The 19267-nt window shown below is 43.1% G+C and overlaps 1 protein-coding gene across 1 annotated transcript in view; it reads left to right on the top strand.

Annotated features, from left to right (window-relative positions):
* ATP1B1 (ATPase Na+/K+ transporting subunit beta 1) overlaps positions 1–19267 on the top strand; it is a 30108-nt gene that overhangs the window by 8303 nt on the left and 2538 nt on the right. The window contains exons 3-5 of the mRNA XM_048493481.1: positions 13389–13547; positions 16081–16265; positions 18364–18444. Coding sequence (XP_048349438.1) covers positions 13389–13547; positions 16081–16265; positions 18364–18444 — 425 coding nt within the window. The remainder of the gene's footprint in view (positions 1–13388; positions 13548–16080; positions 16266–18363; positions 18445–19267) is intronic.

Raw genomic sequence — 19267 nt, 5'->3', positions numbered from 1 at the left:
CTGGTCCCAGCTGCTGGTTGGCACGTGTCTTGCAGCTGCTGCTTTCTCATATTGCAGATGGCTCGAGGGCTGCTGGGTACCACAGACGGCATGCATGAGTCATGTCCCCTCTTGCTCCCTGTAAAACAGCTGAGAATCTTCAGATGGCATAAGAAGACTTAGAGGACAATGGGAAAGTGTGGTGCTGGAGGAGTGGACCCCATTAATGAGAAGTAACCTCTGCCAGTTTATGGCATGCAGAGCAAACCTCTTACAGACTCATGTTCAAGAGAACTGCTTCACGTCTGTTGGTTATCTGTGACTGAAATGATGGTGATCATCAAGGATGACACTTAGAAGAAATTCAGTTATCCTTTTGTAGCAAGAGTTGGATCTGATTGTAATCAGGGTGTGGCGTTTAAATAGTCCTCTTCACAGGACTGCAGGATTTTTCTGGTCTAAGACTATTAAAATCTATTCATGACATTCCACCATTAATTGCCTTTGGGCTTATGCGGAGAGAATGATCCATTTCTGTGTATATGCAGGGATCCCTAAAAAATGGGGATCCTGTGTAAAAATATTCTGTATATTCTGTACAAAACTAGTTCCAGGGCCAAGCAATAGAACCCAGAATAAAACTGTTAAGATGAAAAGATGGAGGGAGGGACTACAAAGGTAGATGTAGTTTTGTTTCCCATTGAGTGGGGTATCCAGAAGCAAGTTTATTCCCTTACCACCATGGTCTCTAAGTATCCCTGTTTGTTTTCCTCATATAAGTGGCTGGATGCTATTCATTCTTAAGTAAAAAATGAAGACCTGTACTGAAGACAAAATTGACCCTTAACCTGTCCTTAGCACAATGGGTTCTGTGTACATTTCATAAATCCCTGCATCTTTGCAGTATACAGGCTTTAACATCACATACCTACACGCCACTGATTAAAATGATGAGCATTTTGCTAGAATGTAATATAGACATAAGACTTAAGATAGCTGATGAGAGTCTACGAAGTAAAATATACGATGAAACAAGCTTCTTTCCAAACACAATATAATCCATGGAATTATGGAACATATTTTAAATATTTTCATTTGGAAGATGAAGTTTTGGTTCAGTTTAATAATAATTTGAAGCCCAGCAGGATTGCATTTTTCCTTCTCTCGTGATTTAAAAATGGTTCAGCTATTAATTTGGTCATTGCGATCTCCTGCCATTTCCCACTTTAAGAGGAACTGTACAGAGGTCAGATATGTGGACTTGGGGTCAGGTATATATTCCTGTACAGTTTCATGTGATTCTCTTGCCCTAGTTCGTAATTCTTAATGTTCCATTTCATTGCTTGGTTTCTAAGTGCCTTCTCCACTCCATAATTCGAAACTGGAGCTGAGTGGTGACTATTTCAGACATTGCCAGTAGGGGGCACTTACAAGATGGCTGTACTGTAACTATTCTTGCAGGACTTCTTATGTAACATTTAAGTGGAAATAATTGCCCAATCCAGAGGCATGAGTGAATAGACTCCTGGATGCAGCGCAGGTCTATGGTGGCAGATTTGTCCTCTCAAATCTATCTGGGATACTTTTAACCAGTGGGCACAAATGCTAGTGGCAGGCGGATGCCATGGCACTCTGGAACGCCCGAACAAGGCATTGGGCGCAGTGTTAGTGCTCCTGCATCACAGCTTCCCCCCTCAGTGCAGCAGGAACAGGCTAGAAGTGTTCCTGGGGGTGGAGCCAGTAGGGTGTTTCCACCCAGCCTTTAGAGCCAGGAAGGCTGTGGCCTGGTCCTCTGGGTTACACCACCCAAAAGAGTGGCAGAACTTCATTTAGCCCTCTGGAGGACTTTCAGGTGGCTTGGGGTTGTTTTTGTTTTGGCTGCACCCAGAGGTGGGATCCAGCAGGTTCTCACCAGTTCCCGAGAGTGGGTTACTAATTATTTGTGTGTGCCGAGAGGGGGTTACTAATTGGGTCCGCTTTTCCGCCTCCACGCCCTCGCCTCCCCAAGAGGCATCCTGCCTTTGAACGTGAAGGTTCCATATAGCAATTGCGACTAGTAATGTCACTCCCTGAACTGGGTTAATCCCTTCCAGGTACCGCAATTCATTGATTCTCAGCCTTTCATACCTTTTATCTCACCAGTCTCTATCCAAGAACCTGTGTTTCACCATTGCTGTGTTCAGATTAGTGAGTTGGGGCATTTTCTATAATGTGATGATGATTTAGAAATGACCGGGTGCAAAAAAATGTGGTGCGGTGGCTGCCCATGGGGGGGTGGGTATCTAACCCAGGTGTTGCCCAGGGCTCAGGTTTGCCTAGGTACGCCTCTGCCCCCTTTGCTGAGGGGGGGCTGGCAAGGGAACCTGTTACTAAAATTTTTGGATCCCACCACTGGCTGCACCCCCTGAAAGCCCTCTGAAGGCAGTGTGTCAACATAGCAATTCCTGGCCGTGGCAGCCTCTGGATTAAGCTGTTAAGCTATTTCACTCTTTTTGAGTGATTGCCCCAAGTAAAAAAAATTTAGAGCATGATACACATGAATTCATGTTGGCTTCCCAAAATCATTGGAACTTATCTGCCCAAGACAAGGAAGTCTTGCTTTGACATTAATTAATAAATGACATGGCAAGAGATACTTGTCTGCTCTAATGTGTTGGCAGTCAAGGCAGCACTGGATTAAAGAAGGTTTGGATTTATATCCCCCCCTTTCTCTCCTGTAGGAGACTCAAAGGGGCTTAACAATATCCTTTCCCTTCCCCCCTCACAACAAACGCCCTGTGAGGTGGGTGGGGCTGAGAGAGCTCCGAAAAGCTGTGACTAGCCCAAGGTCACCCAGCTGGCGTGTGTGGGAGAGCACAGGCTAATCTGAATTCCCCAGATATGCCTCCACAGTTCAGGCGGCAGAGTGGGGAATCAAACCCGGTTCCTCCAGATTAGAATGCCCCTGCTCTTAACCACTATGCCACTTCTGTTCCTGTGTACTGGGGCTTGTCGAGCCACATTGGCTATACATCTCTGAGTCATGGTGTCACATCCTTTATTCTGCTTTTGTCTATGCATAGCAAAAAACACAAGCCATCGAAGAAGAAGCAAGGCAGTGACTCCAATCCTGGGGAATAAGTATACTCTCAGAACTCTGCTACCCCATCCAGAGAACTGCACTATAATTAAGACGCCATTTTTGTTAGTACCTACTTTCTGAGCTGATTTTGAAAGCTGGTGAAAACATATTTTTGTGTATTTGTTGCTCTGAATGGAATTTTATGAGGCATTTGAACCACCTGGAGTTGTATCCATTGGCAACATCTGTCGCTTTGTTGGTGTAGAAAAATATGTGGGCGAGACCACATGGTACTTTGCCCTCAGGGCTTGCAGCTGCTTCCCAACAGGTGGAAGACCCCCCCCCCCCCGGCCCCTCGTCCAGTGGCTTTCTTGTATAGGGCAGTTGCCTTCTGTTGCACTTAAGGCAGCCTCATGTCTGTACAATTCAGGGATGCTATCCCTACTAGAAGATTCTTGCATGGTAGTTAATAAGAATTTGCAAGAGACCCATATTTTGATTGAAACATGTAGTGATTGTATATCTGATTTTTTAATGGATGGAGACACAAATAGATATAAGAGCAAATTCTCTGCCTGTTGCCTGTGCACTGTTTGATTTCTACCACTAAGATGAGCTAAGCGTTTACACCAGAAAGGGGTTTCTTAGCAGGTGATCCCAATCTTGGAAACAAAAATCCTCCAGGAATTTCATCTGACTCTATGAATCCTTGCCTTATAGTTAATTGTAAATATTACTGCTGTAGAAAATGTTTCAGAGTGTAACAGGCATATCTTGTTTGATGCTTCCAGTGTAATGGTACGGCACAGTCATAATAGCAAGCCATAGTTTGCTCCTAGTGAACTTTTAACGTTCATTTTTAGATATGGTTCTTAATTTCTTATATGCCTTAATATCAGAAATTGAAATAGACATGTCTTAAGTAAATTGCTTTTTTCACATAAAAGGTATTCAAAATTTCTTCACAAAGTTTTCCCGAAGGAAAATGCTCTCAGCTGAGGTGTTTTGCAGCATACAAAGCAGGTGTTAGTTTCTCAGGTTAGAATGGCTCATGGATTAGCATCTGTTCAGTATCTGTCACAAACTTATTCCTGCTGTCCAGGCAAATTGCATCTTTTCGAGCTCTTACTGAAACCGCTTTTATTGACACTGGAAGTAATGGTTCATATGGCTTGTCTTTGTATTGAATCCATATTAGAGTGGATGGTGGATAGCTATAATGTGAGTGGCTATGATCAGTGGCTATTTCCGTCTTTATTTTGCAACTCTGTCTTGGAAGGCAAGCTGTATCCTTTCTGTTTGCTGTGCCTATCATGATGTTAATCTCTATCTTGTTAACAGCAGAACTGTAGAACTCTCTGTGTCTAAAAACAATTCGTGCTCCTTTAATTGGCTCCTTGCTGTGATGCTGTGATCTAGGCTTTAATTTGAGGAAACTGTTCTGCCAAGGGTCCAGTATAGATTAACTAGCTGTTTGTTGGATTATTTAGCGGTGGAACCTCTGTCCATGTTCAGAAATCTTTGGGCTGGAGACTGCCCTAGGGTTAACTGGGAACACTGGTTAAATATTTGTGTGAAGTATTCTACAACTCATGCCATTTCTTTTTCCTCTTCGAAAAGAATGTGACTGCCCTGATCCTCTATGTGATAAAAGCATTCAATGGGCTAGTATATGTGGCACTTGCAGTCAGACCTGGCTCTGTTTGCAAATAAATGAGTTCACATTTCCAAATGTTTAGGAAGAGGGAAATGGTTGGTCTGAATTCCTGCCTGTTCAGTGCCTCTAATCCTGGTTTACTGGGAACTACTGTTTGTGTACGTAGAACTAATCATTCCAGTAGTTATGATAGTAAGAGGTAAGAGACATTCAGAGGTGGTTTCCCATTGCCTTCCTCTGCATTATACCCCTGGTATATTTTGGAAGTCTCCCATTCAAATACTAGCCAGGGTCAGATTTGACTATGCGACTGGCCCAAGGTCACCCAGCAAGATTTCATGCCATGAGCAGGGATCTGAGCCTGGGTTTCCCAGGTCCAAGTCCAACACCTTAACCACTACACCACACTGGCTTTCAGGGATTATCTCTGGTGGCATACAAACAATAGTAATCATTTCCAAGTACATTAGGTGGATAACAAAAAAAATCGAGGCTTTCTTGCATCATTTTCTTTTAGTGGTATTCAGTTGAGTGATTTGTAAGTGTTTGTGGCTGCTGACATCAGTGTAGATCATGTTTTATGTAATGTACGATTATTAGCAATTGGGTAAGCTCTTCATGGATGCATGGTTCTAGACGTTAATACCAGCAAAGATATTGCTGTCTACTAGGGATATAAACAATTTTGACTGAAAATCCACTCATGTATCACTATAATGATAAATAACAAATATTGGTGTTATTAAACCAGGTTCTGCTATAAATGGTCATGTTTACAAGGCTTGGTATTAAAGTGTTATCTTTTAACATGCTAGATACAGGCGTTGATGCGGGTAATGGTAGATCATGACTTCATCTCCTGTATGATTTACTTCAATGTATCAAAATAGTTTTCTTTTCAGCCCCGGTTGTCACATGAAGAATGAGGTGGTAGAATCAGACCATGGTATAATGAGGTGGTAGAATCTGAAGATGCAGTGAGCTCTATCACCAACGACTGCAGGGGGTTGTGTTACATTTTTTAATACTGCCCTCCATACGAGGTTCTGGCCACAGTACATTTCCTTCTGTACTGTTTCTCTCCCCCCCCCCCCCACACACACACACATTCATCAAGCAAGAAAGTTTCTTAAACTATAAAATACAATTAATTTGAGAGTTTTTGCAAGGTGGATTTATTACTAACTTGGATATTTATCACACCATTGGGTTGTATGTGTTGACCAGATCTTACTTTTGGTTAGATTCGGTCCTGAAATATAAGATGAACGTTGACTAACATTGCAGGTAGATGGTAGAAAAAATTGTCAGCCTCCTGAAAATGAAATTTCCTATTTAAGGAAGAAGCAATTCAGGATATCACCACATCTGAGTTCCACAGATGGCTTATTGGCATGTTTCTGAAACAACCAATATATAGAAGGATTGAATCAAAAGGGTGAATCCAATGATTCCCTGCAGAGTCTCTATTGCAAAACTTTTGTGGAAAAGTTATTATATTTGGATAGGACTACTAGGCTATAAAACCTCTTTTATAGAATGGTAAAACTGTGAGCCAAACTATTGATTGAAGGGTATCTAGGAAGCTTCTATGGCGGAATGGGGATTCAGATCCAAGCCTCCGAGATCCTAATTTGATACTGTACCCACAACATCATACCAGCAAAGGAAAAATCTACTTTTACCACTCACGGCTGCAGTGTTGGAATTAGGAGAATACGAAACCAGCAGTTCAGGATCTATGAATAGCTAGAACAACTCTTATTTTCTGGATTGGTTTTGCAACACACCTTTTTCTGCATGCTTTCTGCCTCACCAAACCATTTCTGCTTCTCACAGGCCTTGGAAGCTGTAAGTTGGTTGTGACTTAATGGCACATCAGTACAGTCTGTCCTGTATGCCCCTGGTGTGTTGTTAGGCTAAGGTTACTGATCAGGGCACGGCTGTTGGAAGGAGTTGTTCTTGTTTGCATTTTGCAAGAGCTAGGAAGCATTTATTTATTTTGGAGAGGCAAGCATTTAATGAAAGTTGTCAAAGGCAAAGGCGGAAATCTGTTGTAAAGAGTTACCAGAGATTTCTGTTAAGTCTTCAGATAATCTGCAGATACAAAGAGTACTTATGCTTTCAGAGTAAAAGGCACCAATGACTTCCTTGTGTCAAGATAATGGAAGGATCTCCTCACACATTAAATTTTCTCTTATGTGATCTTTTGTGAGGAACATTGGTCTACAGTGATTGACAAGTGTGTTCCTCCCACTATGCTGTGTGTATGTGGGATAGATAGAAGGACTGTACTTCACACATTATGGTGCACAAGCAAAATCTCAAGCATATAAAAATTGAAATAGCCCTGTCAAGATAGTGACCATTTTGAAGTAATCTTCCAGTTATAGCTAGCTGTAACCTCTGCAAAGCTTCACCCTCCCCAGACTCTACCCCTAAATCTCCCAGAATTTCCCAACCTAGGTTTGGCAGTCCTAAGGTAACCTGGCTGGGATGATGCAATAGGTGCACCTGCGTGTAACTTGTTAATTATCAATATGAAAGTGTTTTTCGGTTTGGAACGATCTGGTTTTTTCAGGTAGATGAGGAACCAGATCTCCGCTTGCTCAGAAACTGGTGCTGGGACTGTGGGAAGGAGGAGAGAATCAGACCAGGCAGAACGATACCACTGTAATTTTCCCGCTTGGCTTTGGAACTGTGGCTTAGCACAGGAGAAATGCATTCAGAGACTCTGCCAGTAGGACAGTAAAGATGCATCTCTGGGTAGGTGGGGCTTGTGGAGCAACTACGCAGCGGTTTCTGAGCTTTCGTGAAGCCAGAGCAGTCTATCCGAACATTGAGAAATCAGAATTTCAACAACAGCCCAAAGCCATTCTCAGTTTAGCCCTGGTTCTATGACTCATTCTCCACAAGAATAACTCTTGTGACAAATTGATACAATAGGAAACCTGCCTTGCTGTTGAAATGCCCATGGGGCCTGACAAGTATTCTGAGTGGGAGTCCACCTGACCTTGCCTGCCCACAGTAAGGCTGATTTGCCACTCCGAATAGAACTTGAACCTTAAAACACATGGTGTTGGTCAAAGTGGCCACAGAAACAGCATGAACTTCATTTCTCATTACTTTCAACATCACCGATCAACATGAATAAATTAATTCAGTTAAAACCTGACCTAAAACTCATGGGAGAACAAGCATGTGGAATGCCTTGTTATGCTGACCATGCAGTGGTGTACCACTAATGGGGTCATGGAGTATTCCATGTCCCCAGGCACACGCCATTTCATCACATGGGGGGTGCCAGGCACCCCCATGTGATAAAACCGTGTGTGCCCAAGCTGCCCGCCACGGCGCCCCCTTCCTCCCGGGCTCCCTGCAGGCCAGCTTCTGCACTCCCCTCGAGCCCCAGCCTCCCTGCTGGCTCCCGTAAGTGGGGCGCAGGGAGCTGAGGAGGAGCGCAGGGAGGTGGTCATGCCCTTGGGTGCCTTTAGGCCTGGTACGCCACTGTGGCCATGGAATGTATTTCCATTTCATTGAGATGGGAAGATAGAATTTGTCTTTCTAATGTCATCTTCTGAACCCTTTTTAAACTTATCCCTGCTGTTCAAGAGGGAGATTCAGAACTGGAATAGATGAGATGCTTGTGTCCAGTTCTCAATACTCCTAGAACGGCTCCTTTCTCTAAGACTTCTGAGCAATGAAGCAGATGCAGGGCTATTTAAAAAGTCACACACTCTAGTCATGGCTTTGCATTTCAAATAATTTGGTCCTTATCCAGCTGCCCTTTATATCATGTTAGAACAGCTGTATGAGTTTATAACCGTGCACGTAAGGCTTCAGTTGGATTGGGCCCTTGATGTTGCCCCAAAACAGCTGCTGCTAGCAATTAATAAGGGAGTTAGGCTTGCTTGTGCTGAACTATGTGCTTTTGATTTATTTTGGTAAGAAGAGGCAAGAGGGACAGGACAAGACGAAGAAGTAGGGAGTTAGGGTGTGCAGATTTGACAAAGTAATTTTGCTCCCAAATATTAGGGTCTTCTTTGTGTTCTCAGGAAGAAAGTTGAAATAACAGAAATCCATAAAGTGCACTGGAAAATTCTCTAATGAATTGGTATACACCACCCTGGTCAAATGATATTTACTGCTATGCTTAGCATCTTTAATCATGTATTGTTTTGGATCGTGGTCAGAGTTGTTCAGCTCAAAATGTTCACTTCATTTTGCTTGCACAGGTGCTTACTTGAATCACTGGTACAGCTTTTAATGTGCTCCCCATATACCTCCCCAGATACCGCAAATGTGGACAATAAATAGGGAGAGCTAAATGTTGTTTTAGTTAGACTGTTGTCCATTGTTGGAGCCTATTGGAATTTGAAATATGCTACCATCATTTTATATTGTACTGTTTATATTCTGGAGGGGATCTAGTCTTCCTAAGCTTATTCTCTTTTCTGAGAGAGTTTAAAATAAGAAGGAAAAACTGCACCAGCTTCCTTATCAATCTTCTCTTCTTTCCCAAGAAAAGAAAACCAAAACCCATTATCCTTGAGAAGGACTTAAAGAGATCCATTGGCGATGAGGGAGAAGTTCATTATTAACTGGAAATAACTCTGGCAGGGAGATAAATGGGTGATATAACCTATAACCATTATAACCTATGCCTGAATTTGGAGGACTTTGTGGTTGGAGCTTGTACTAGGGGTAAGGATTTTCAAACTTCAGCATACCAAACCACCCGGTTCTAAAACTAACCCCATCATGAATATAAGACCCCACCCACTAGGAATCTGGAATGCTGCCATGCAAATATACTATTCAGAGTCATCTACTGTGGCAGATTCCTGCAGCCAACTAGGAGTATGCCTGAGAATCATTTGATTCAGACTTCTGAGTCACATGTGTGTGGTTTTCCTCATTTAGGTCACTTACAGCAGGGGCTGGCAGAAGGCAGATAGATATCCTGGTGGGCTGTTGGTTGATTACTGATGGATTGTCAGTCGATTGCTGGAATTGTTGCAAAGAATGTGGGCGAGGAGGCCATTGGTGTAATCCAGCAGAGTATTTGCTATAAAGCAAGAGTAAATGCTTTGGATTGCTTAATACAGATAAGCATTGACTATTGAGAGAATTTTCAAGTTCAAAGCTGGACTTGAAAATTAGAAAGAAATAGGCAACGAGGCTCAGTCTTTTTTAAAATGGCAGGTTGGTGAGCCTGTCCTCCCTCCCTCCCTCCCTCCCTCCCTCCCCTTTCGCTGTCTGTTATCTGAAACTGGCTGTTGACTATTGTATGAGGGATTAGAGGGCACTTGGCGGCATGCGGTCTTTGTAGTAAGTCTGAGCAGTTCTTTCTGGGAACACCACAGGTTGGGGTCAGAAGTCAGCAGTGTGAGTTTACCATGTAAGGCTTGTACAGCAAAGTTTCCAGTTAGCGCAAATGACACCTCTTCTGGGTCTGTTCCCATTCCCTGTCCCTTCACTTGATACTATATCTTGGGTTTGTGAAAGAAGGAAGAGAAAATCCAGCTTTGTTGTGATTGATGGTTCAGGTCTTCCTCTCTGTTGTAAAGCAGACTGAAGGATCTTTCAGCTTTCTTGGGGCAAGTGAATGTGACTGACTAAGAGGTATCTGGATTATCTGAATTCTGCTCCCAGCAGGTGCAAGGGTGCTTTGATATTGAGGTGACTCCCACCCTGTGTTGTCACTCCACTGAGCAGAGGTGGAGGAGGAGGAGGCACTTTAGGCACAGAAAGTCTTCAAACTTTGCTGAGGGGAGTGGTATAGTCTGTTTTCCCTAGCTTCTCAAATATGGTACATTAAATTAAAAGCAATGCTGGACCACTGCAATCACACTGCATTTTTACAGGCAAGGTTTTGCCTCTGAAGAGTTAGCAAATTTGAGATGTGGAAGCCTTCTACATTTGGCTGCTTGACACTGAAAGCAGTGCGTGTATGTATTGCATTGCCTTTACAATCCTGTGAAGATACTGTTTGCTTTTACACCATGTTAAATAAATAGCTGTGAACCAGATGTTCACACTTTACTCACTGTTGTTTTTCTTGAACAGAGAATTATGGCAGTGGCCATGAGTATTGTGCACGTGTGCGTGTCACAGTGTCCTCTCAAAAAGATTTTCTCAAGAATAAATACGAGAGAGCTTTCTCATGGGTTCAAAGCTGCTGCAAGTTGAGGGTCGCTGTAGGAATCTGATTCCTTTTACCCCAGTTAGTGTGGACTTTTCAGTTGTTTTTCCACGAAGGTTCTCTGTTGTACAGCAAAGGAGCTTTTAGGGTTAGGGCTGAAATATCGTCCTGACCTAGTAAAGTGGCATTCCTAAAGCACTCCACCCCTTTTATTTTCTGGGCACAATCTGTAGTTCATTCATTCATTCTTTGCAACTCCTTTAGAAGTGACTTGCTGATCTTTAGGGAGACCTTCCACTTGCACCAGACCCCACTGTTACTTTAGACACTTAGATTCCACTGTCCTCCAAAAAGTGCAAAGAGGCATATGTGGCTTTCTCATCACATTTACCCTCACAACACTTTGTGAGATAGTTGAGGCCAAGTGAATGTGACCAGGCATAAGTTACTTAGCAAGTTTCATGGCAGAGTAAGGATTTGAACCCAGGTGTCTAAGATCATAGTCAGAACTTTTAAAATTCATTGAAATAATTTTATATCATTGCAGTTATTAAATGATTAATCACAAACTAGGATCCAGTTGACAAAGCTATCTTGACCCAAATGCCCTGTTCAGAACATTTGCCCTATTTGGGAAGGATAAAATAATTGAATAATGCTAGTGTTTTTGTGTTGTGTAACATCTTGAGTTAACTTGTGAAAATCTAAGAGTGACCTGTTGAGGTGTGTTATTGGGTTGCACTCCACACTAACCCATGAAGCTTACTTCATGGTGTTTTAGGAAGTTAATCTGTTGGCCGAATCTACTATACAAACTGGTGGTTATGGTAAAATGGGGTAGCACTGTTAACCATTCCCCCCTTAATTTGTTGGATGGGAAATTTAGATAGCAATGTGACACATTTGGCATTTGTAGGCCTTCGTTTAACTGCACTTGTTACCAGATAGGGTTTGGAGTTCAACCAGAATTACAGCTGATCTCCAGGCTGAAGAAATCTGGAGAAAATGGAAACTTCGCAGGGTGGACTTTATAACAACCGATCCCTGCTGAGCAACTCCAACTCCACCTTTTTCAGGTTCTCCCAAATCTCCAAGATTTTCCAGCTGGAGTTGGCAACCCATCTACATGTGAAACCAGGAGTCTGTTTTGATTTCCCTGGTTTTCCTGACTCCTAGAATTCATATACCCTTTCCCGCCAAAATATCTAATTGCGGTCAGTAGTGTTTTGGTGGAAGAGAGACAGTACCATCCTTCCACAGTAGAAAATAGTCCCTTGGTGTGTGGAGTGAGGGAAGGGTTAGAGGGAGATTGGGAGGGCCAGTCCTGGGCCTGACTTGGCTGCTGCTGCCCCCCTGGGCCCGGCTTGGTGTTTGGGGTGGGGGGGAGGGTTTGATGGGGAGGAAGTGGCGGCTGATGAATTCACAATTCTACTTACATCTTTCAAGTATAGTGTGATCTCCTAAATGGTGCAGCAAAACAGCTATGATGGAACATCCTAATGCAAGAGAGCTCAGTTTAAACTCCCGAGGCTGGGTGGTGTTGGTGGAATGATGCATTTTGGTTCTAGATGTGTTTCTCAATAAAATGTTTGCTAAATAATCTGGATTCAGGGGGAGAATCAGAGATTGGTGATGATGGTGGTCGTTGACTCTCCCTCCTGCTGGTTCTTTCGTACAACCTCTCCTGGGCTTGCTCCTTCCTCGGGCAGGCTTATTTTTTCACTGAGCCAAAGTGAGCAAAAACGTACAGGGAGGAGACTGCAGGGAGAGTCCACAGTGGCCTAAGGGGCTAGTATGCCAGCTGACCAGTGCCAAAGCAAATATACCCCCCACCTTTTATTACAAGCAAACACCAACACTGGAACTGTTTTGCTTACCTAAACATACCAATGCTACCATGCATTGCTTACATCCTCCAAGCCACTGGTTACAGTGTTGGACTGGGGAGACATGATTTATAATCCCCATTCAGCTGTCAAGCTCACTGAGTGTCGCTTGACCGTTCACACACCTGTGCATCCTAATTTATTTTTTGGAGGGGGTTGTAGGTAATACGGCACCTACAAAACAGAGAAGGAAAACCTTGAACTACCTTGCCCCTCTGCTGATGTTATGTATGCGATTTTTGGTGGTGTTTAACCTCAGCAAATAACACAGAATAGGCAAGAATGTCTTGTGTGCAAAGAAACAAAATACCCACCCCAGCCCAAGTCACAAAGAAAATAGTTTCTTTCCCTTAGTGAAGTCTGTTCGACACGTTGCTTTTGCCACCCACCTCTTGTTCATTTTGGCCTCATTGGCCAACCTCTTTCCAAAATAAAGGCTGGCTGCTGAAGAAGGGCAGGGATAGCTGGAAGTATAGTCCTGCTATTCAACATAGTCCCCTCCATCATTACCTACCAACCAGAGGATCATGAAGATATGCAACATTACATTTTCAGCCTTGACAGATGCACATGTTCACAGCCGGATTTAACTGCCTCAAGCACAATTGTCTCAGGTCCATGTTTTTCTGGGTACATGACTGCTATTTTCCTCCTTTTCAGGATTGACAAATGTTCCTCAAGTACTTAAAATGGAAATTTCCTTTGATCCTGGTGACCCTTCAACATACAATAAATATGTGAAGGCCATGCAAGCCTTCCTGAAGCCTTATGATTTGGAAAATCAGAAAGAACCAGATATGGATTATGATTCTTGTCCAAGTAAGTAAATCCAGCATCAGTTGTGTATACTGCCTACAAATTAATTTTAGTCTCAATTTAGTACTGACGATAACTTTGAGGACCCCTAGAAAGGAGGAAGTGATATCTCTCTCATATACACTGACATGATCTTAGGCACGCTCTTTGCTTCAGTCATCATGTTCCTCTTGAAGCCAGCATGGAGGTGGCTTCAAACATGTTCAGTAAGAGACTTTTTAAATTGAACGCCACTTTTTTCCTCCTAGAATATCTGGCTGTCATAATCTTGTGTTGCCTTTTCCAAACGAAAAGGTCAAAGGTCGTTTCCAGAGTCTTCCAGAACAACCCCTCAACCCCTGCTGCCATGTACAGGTTGACTAGCTTAACCAGATGTAGCCTGTGGCTACAATGGAGGGGGTATATTGCAGTATTATCAAGGTCAAAGAGCTCTCTGATCTAGCTCTCAAAATGCCCTTGGGATGACGTCTTCCCAAAAAGATCCTCAGGAAGTGACTTGTGCCAGATCTGGGAAGCCAGTTTCACCCACTGAGGATGGTGCACATAAAACCTTTTGGTAGGTTCTTTTGACAGATGTGCATTTGGGGAGGCTAACTTTGCCTTTTGTGCCATCTTAATTTGATGCTACTGTCTAACAAGTAGGACAGCAGCTCCAGCAAAATCCTGGGAGAAACTATAGTAAGAATAGAACAAGGAGAAATCCTGGGAGAATAGAACAAGGAGATATCCTGGGAGAAACTATAGTAAGAATAGAACAAGGAAAAGCCACAGTTATTGTTTCTGAAAAGTGCTGTCAAGTTGCAGCCGACATATGGTGGCGCTGCAGAGTTTTCAAGGCAAGAGATGTTCAGAGCTGGTTTACATTGCCTGCCTCTGTGTGGGCTGAGTTCTGAGGGGACTGGCCCAAGTAGACCCAGCAGTCTTCGTGTGAAGGACTCGGGAATCAAACCCAGTTCTCCAGATTAGAGTCTGCTGCTTTTAACCATTACACCATACTGGCTTTCAGAACCATTGTAGGGCAGAAGTTTCCATTCTACGTATAGCTTAAATACTTTAGTTTCCACTGTAGCTCTTCTTAGGACAAGTTGCACATGAGGATGTCCTCTTTAAAGGTGGCCTGTGCTGTACAGGATGCAATAGAGTAAAAGGAATAAATCATAACTGTCAGTTCTTGCGATCTGAAAGCTGTTAGCGAATGCATACATTTTTTTGTAAAAACACCAAGGTGGTATGATCAATACTGCACGTGATGGCAAGGATGAGTCTGTGTGTTTGGGATCTGGTGGAAGTAAGGCATTATTAGATTGCAAAAGGAGAAAGTGACACTGAAAAAATCTAATTGCTTACTATCAAAAGCTCCCCCCCCCCCTTTAGATGAGATGTAGGCTGGTACCTCAAAATGTCCCCCCAGATATTTATTTTAAAATATTGCTAACCTCCTCCACTGTTAAAAATTTCCAGAAGTGGCTTAAATCATCATTGTTTAACATGCATATCGGTTAAAATAAATGGATGCAGGTATAAAAAACTTGAGGATAAGCAATTTACGTCATAAAATCAGAACAGAGAAAAATCAGTCCATGAAAACTAATAAAACTGAGGGCCTAAATATAGAAGCAACAATTTGGACCAAAAGAAACAGAGTTCAGCAAAATTATTTTTCCAGACAAGAGTTTAGAAAATTACCTTAATAAATGGCAGCAGGTGCCCTGTCTCATAACATTTGGAACTGTGAAGGTTAGAACCAACAAGAACTAGTTATAGAATGGTAACCCATGTAGTTTCTTTAAAGCTGACATATGTCCACTATCGTTTATGCTGGCTAGTAGTCTCATTGCCCTGATTTAGGATAATCTGATCTCAGAAGCTCTCAGAAGCTAAGCAAGGTTTGTCCTGGTTAGTAATTAGGTGGGAAACTACTAGGGAAGCCCAAAGTCATTACACAGAGGCAGGCAATAGAAGTTACCCATATTCATCTCTTACCTATAAGTTGACTGCACCTTGATGGCACTTTCTACCGCCAGCAGTCTGACTGCAGATTTCTAAACAGAAGACAGAAATAAGCTAAGATTCATTTTTATACATTCTTACACTAAGCATCCCAAGAGTGTACTCTCATCCTTTTGGTAAAGACCCCTTCCGTTTCCGACCTTGAGCACTTGAATGAAATTTTGCGCAATATCGACCAAAATTCATATAGTTGTGAGGTTTCCAGGCTGTATGGCTGTGTTCCGGTAGCATTTTCTCCTGATGTTTCGCCTGCATCTGTGGTTGGCATCTTCAAAAGATCTGAAGATCCTCTGAAGATGCTAGCCATAGATGCAGGTGAAACGTCAGGAGCAAATGCTACTGGAACACGGCCAGCCACAGTTGCAGGCAAAATGTCAGGAGAAAATGCTACTGGAACACGGCCATACAGCTTGGAAACCCCACAATACCCTAGTGATTCTGGCCATGAAAGCCTTCGACAATACAAAATTCGGATAAGTAATTTCTTCTAACCCTCTTTTCTCTCGCCCCTACTCTACCCCTACAGCTGAACCTAGTGATTATATAGACAGAGGTAAATATGATGAGAGTGCAGGCAGAAAGAAATCGTGCAGGTTCAATCGTGCCTGGTTGGAGAACTGCTCTGGATTAAATGATACTAGCTTTGGTTACAAAGACGGCAAGCCATGTGTCATCATCAAGCTCAACAGAGTTCTTGGATTCAAACCCAAGGTAAGTGTGGCTTGCTAACTGTGTTGTTGGAATGAGGCAAAGATGGGAACTAGTAGGATGTCCTTATATGAAGGAGAGGATGCTGGGATACTTCCATTATCTCAGCTTGAAAGATTGTTAAGCTAATTCTCATTGTTACCTTTATGTAAACACTACCATGCTGGCTGCTTCAAGCTGTTGGGAGAATGTCACCTAGTCAGAAAATAGTTGATTGCAGAAGTGTAGCTGGGCCATAGTTCACCCGGTGTGCACTCTACATTTTCCGTGCCTGCCCTCCCCTGGCCTGTGCCCCGCCATCAACACACGCACTTACCTTAGTTCAGCCTGAAAGTGAAGGCTGGAAAAAGCGGCCTCTTGAGGCTGAAAACGGCCTGGTGGGAACTATACTTCCCAGGAGACCTTGGGGCTCGCAAGGTCTCCTGGGAAGTGTAGTTCCCACCAGGCCGTTTTCAGCCTGAAGTGAATAGGCTGCTTTTCCACCCTTCACTTTCAGACAGAACTAAGGTAAGTGGGGGGATGATTTTCTGTCCTCCCCCCAGGCACGCTCCCAGTGCAATGCGCACCCCCTTGTCCCCTGGTAGCTCTGCCTCTGGTTGATTGTTCCTGTAACTGCTTGGAAATTCAGAGAAGTAGAGGGAATAGTGATGATAAATATACAGCCAACATACTAAAGAGCATGTGAGCCCATCTGCAAGTAGTTTGCATCTATGTACATATTCTTGGGTCTTAGATGCTATACGTACAATACTTCGGCTCCTACAGTACATACTTGACACTTGAGATCAACTCTCCAGCACCAATAACCCACCTTCCCCCCCCCCACCCAAGCCCAGAGGGTATGGTCATTACAACAGGGTATCAGTACACTGTACAAGGAAGAAGTCCCTTAGCCAATCAGACTGTTTCTGCCTTTCTCAGCCTGATGTGCTCCAGCTGAAGAACTCAAATCTCCCAAGAACCAGAGGAGCTATCAGCACAGGACTGGGACACTTGCAGCAGATGCCTAAAGATCTCAATTGCATCTCTCTCTCTCAGCTTCTCTGGGTTGGCAGACCTGTCCCCTGAGAGCCCAGAACTCCATGCACTGAGTACATACCCACAATTTCTGTCATGTGGGCAGAGAATTGTATGTGAAAGGGCTTTCGCTCGGGGGCGGAGCATCTGCTTCCCATGACCACATGAAGCTGCCTTATAACGAATCAGACTGTTCTCCAGGACTTTCACATCACCTGAGACCTGATCTTTTTTAAAAATCAAAATTCTGGGGATTTTGTTTAGGACCTCCATGCCAAGCAGATGCTGTACCATTGAGCCGTGTACTATGCAGAAAGTCCTACATTCTGTCCCCAGTCTTCATTTTAAAGAAGGATCAGGTAGTAGGCGATGTGAAAGACCTCTGCCCGAGCCCTTGCAGAGTCACTGCCAATCCAAGCAGACAATGCTGACTTTGAGAGACCAGTGGTCTGACTCAGTGAAAGGCAGTTTCATGTGTGTTTGTGTTTAACTGACAGCCACAGTTTGCTGGATTGGGGAGAGATGGGAGAAGGGTCACTGGTGCTGGAGAACATCGAAGGGTGTTCTCTTCTTAATTAAATAGGAGAGCACAAGACAAGACATCAAGACTCTACCTGCTTCATTCAAGTACACACTATGTGAGATTTGTCCATCTGCTTTGAAGTGGAAGTCATTGCATGAGTTGTGAGCGAGAGGTTAGAGTTGGTTAGGGTTCCATGCCTAGTTGCCTGGAGGAAACTTGTTTGCCATTAGACAGTTGACTGTAAAAATACTCCATAAAATGAAATGGAATAATCAAACCTTCGCTCTTTCTAGTTTCTGACACCTGGGAATGGTTTTAATGGGTGAAAATCATGCTTATGCTGTTTAATTAGTATCTCCAATGCCACCCCCCCCCCCCAAATCCATTTTTTTGGTATAAGATGAAGTACAATTTGAATAGTTTAAAGAGAAAAACTGTGTTGGTTTTAAAAGTTTTGTAAAAGAGATTTGAGAGCATACTTCTCTTAAACGGGAATGGTCTATTGGGGAAGATTTTTAAGTATGTTTTCAAGAGGTTGTCATGTGTCTCTTTTTCTCTTAGCCACCCAAAAACGATTCCCTCCCAGAGGATCTGAAAGCAAGATACAATAACTTTCTCATTCCTCTCCACTGCTTTGCTAAGGTAAAGTATACAAGCTTTTGGTGACAGAAAGCAGGAATCAAATGCGTAGTCTTGGGCTGCGTTTACAAGGGATGAATGTATTTTTTCTTTCTTTCCTTCATACGGAAAGTTATTCCTTCACACAGAGTTATCAAGCAACTGCGAATCTCCTTGAGGATTTTGGGTTCATTCCCTCCTTCCTCAGTACCTCATTATGAAACAAAGGTGACAAGTGGAGCTTGTTTGGATTTAAAAGCAACTTCTGTCCTGTCTGGTCTGGAAGATTTTTGCATTGCAACTGGATATCCTAATGCTCTTGGGGCCTTCAATCAGTGTTTTGGAAAAATGCACCAGGAGAGTTAGGCAATTATCAGCTCATTGAAAGCTGTGGGCAGAAAGTGTTCCTAGCACTCTTAAAGAGTGCTGGGAACTTTCACCACTGTACGAAATTCTGTATGACTCTTCCAGAAATGAGTAGACGAGTGACCTAAAGCAGTACTGGTTGATTGCTATCTTTTGTGTTAAAATAAACATGAGTTTTGTGGCTCCTTAAAGGGAAACAGCATTATTCTAGCATAAAATTTTGTGATTTGTCGCCCACCAAAATTTATTTGAAACTGAAGCAGTGGGGTCTAGCTTATGTTGGAACAAAATATGGTTTGCTATTCTTTAAGGTTCCACAGGACTTAAAAAAAAAACCCTGCAAAAGTCCAATTTGGCAACCCCTCTGAATTATCCTTATGGGAGGCTTTGCTCTGTGTTCTGCATATCAGCTCTTAAACAGAATCTCTGTGTCTAGTCTGCTTTTTGAGTGGCTTACTGTCTGTTCCAGCAAAGCAGTATC

This window comes from Sphaerodactylus townsendi, linkage group LG04 (genome assembly GCF_021028975.2).
Source record: "Sphaerodactylus townsendi isolate TG3544 linkage group LG04, MPM_Stown_v2.3, whole genome shotgun sequence".
Classification (NCBI taxonomy): Eukaryota; Metazoa; Chordata; class Lepidosauria; order Squamata; family Sphaerodactylidae; genus Sphaerodactylus; species Sphaerodactylus townsendi.
The sequence above is the reverse complement of the archived record's forward strand: the minus strand, read 5'-3'. Positions and strand labels throughout refer to the sequence as shown.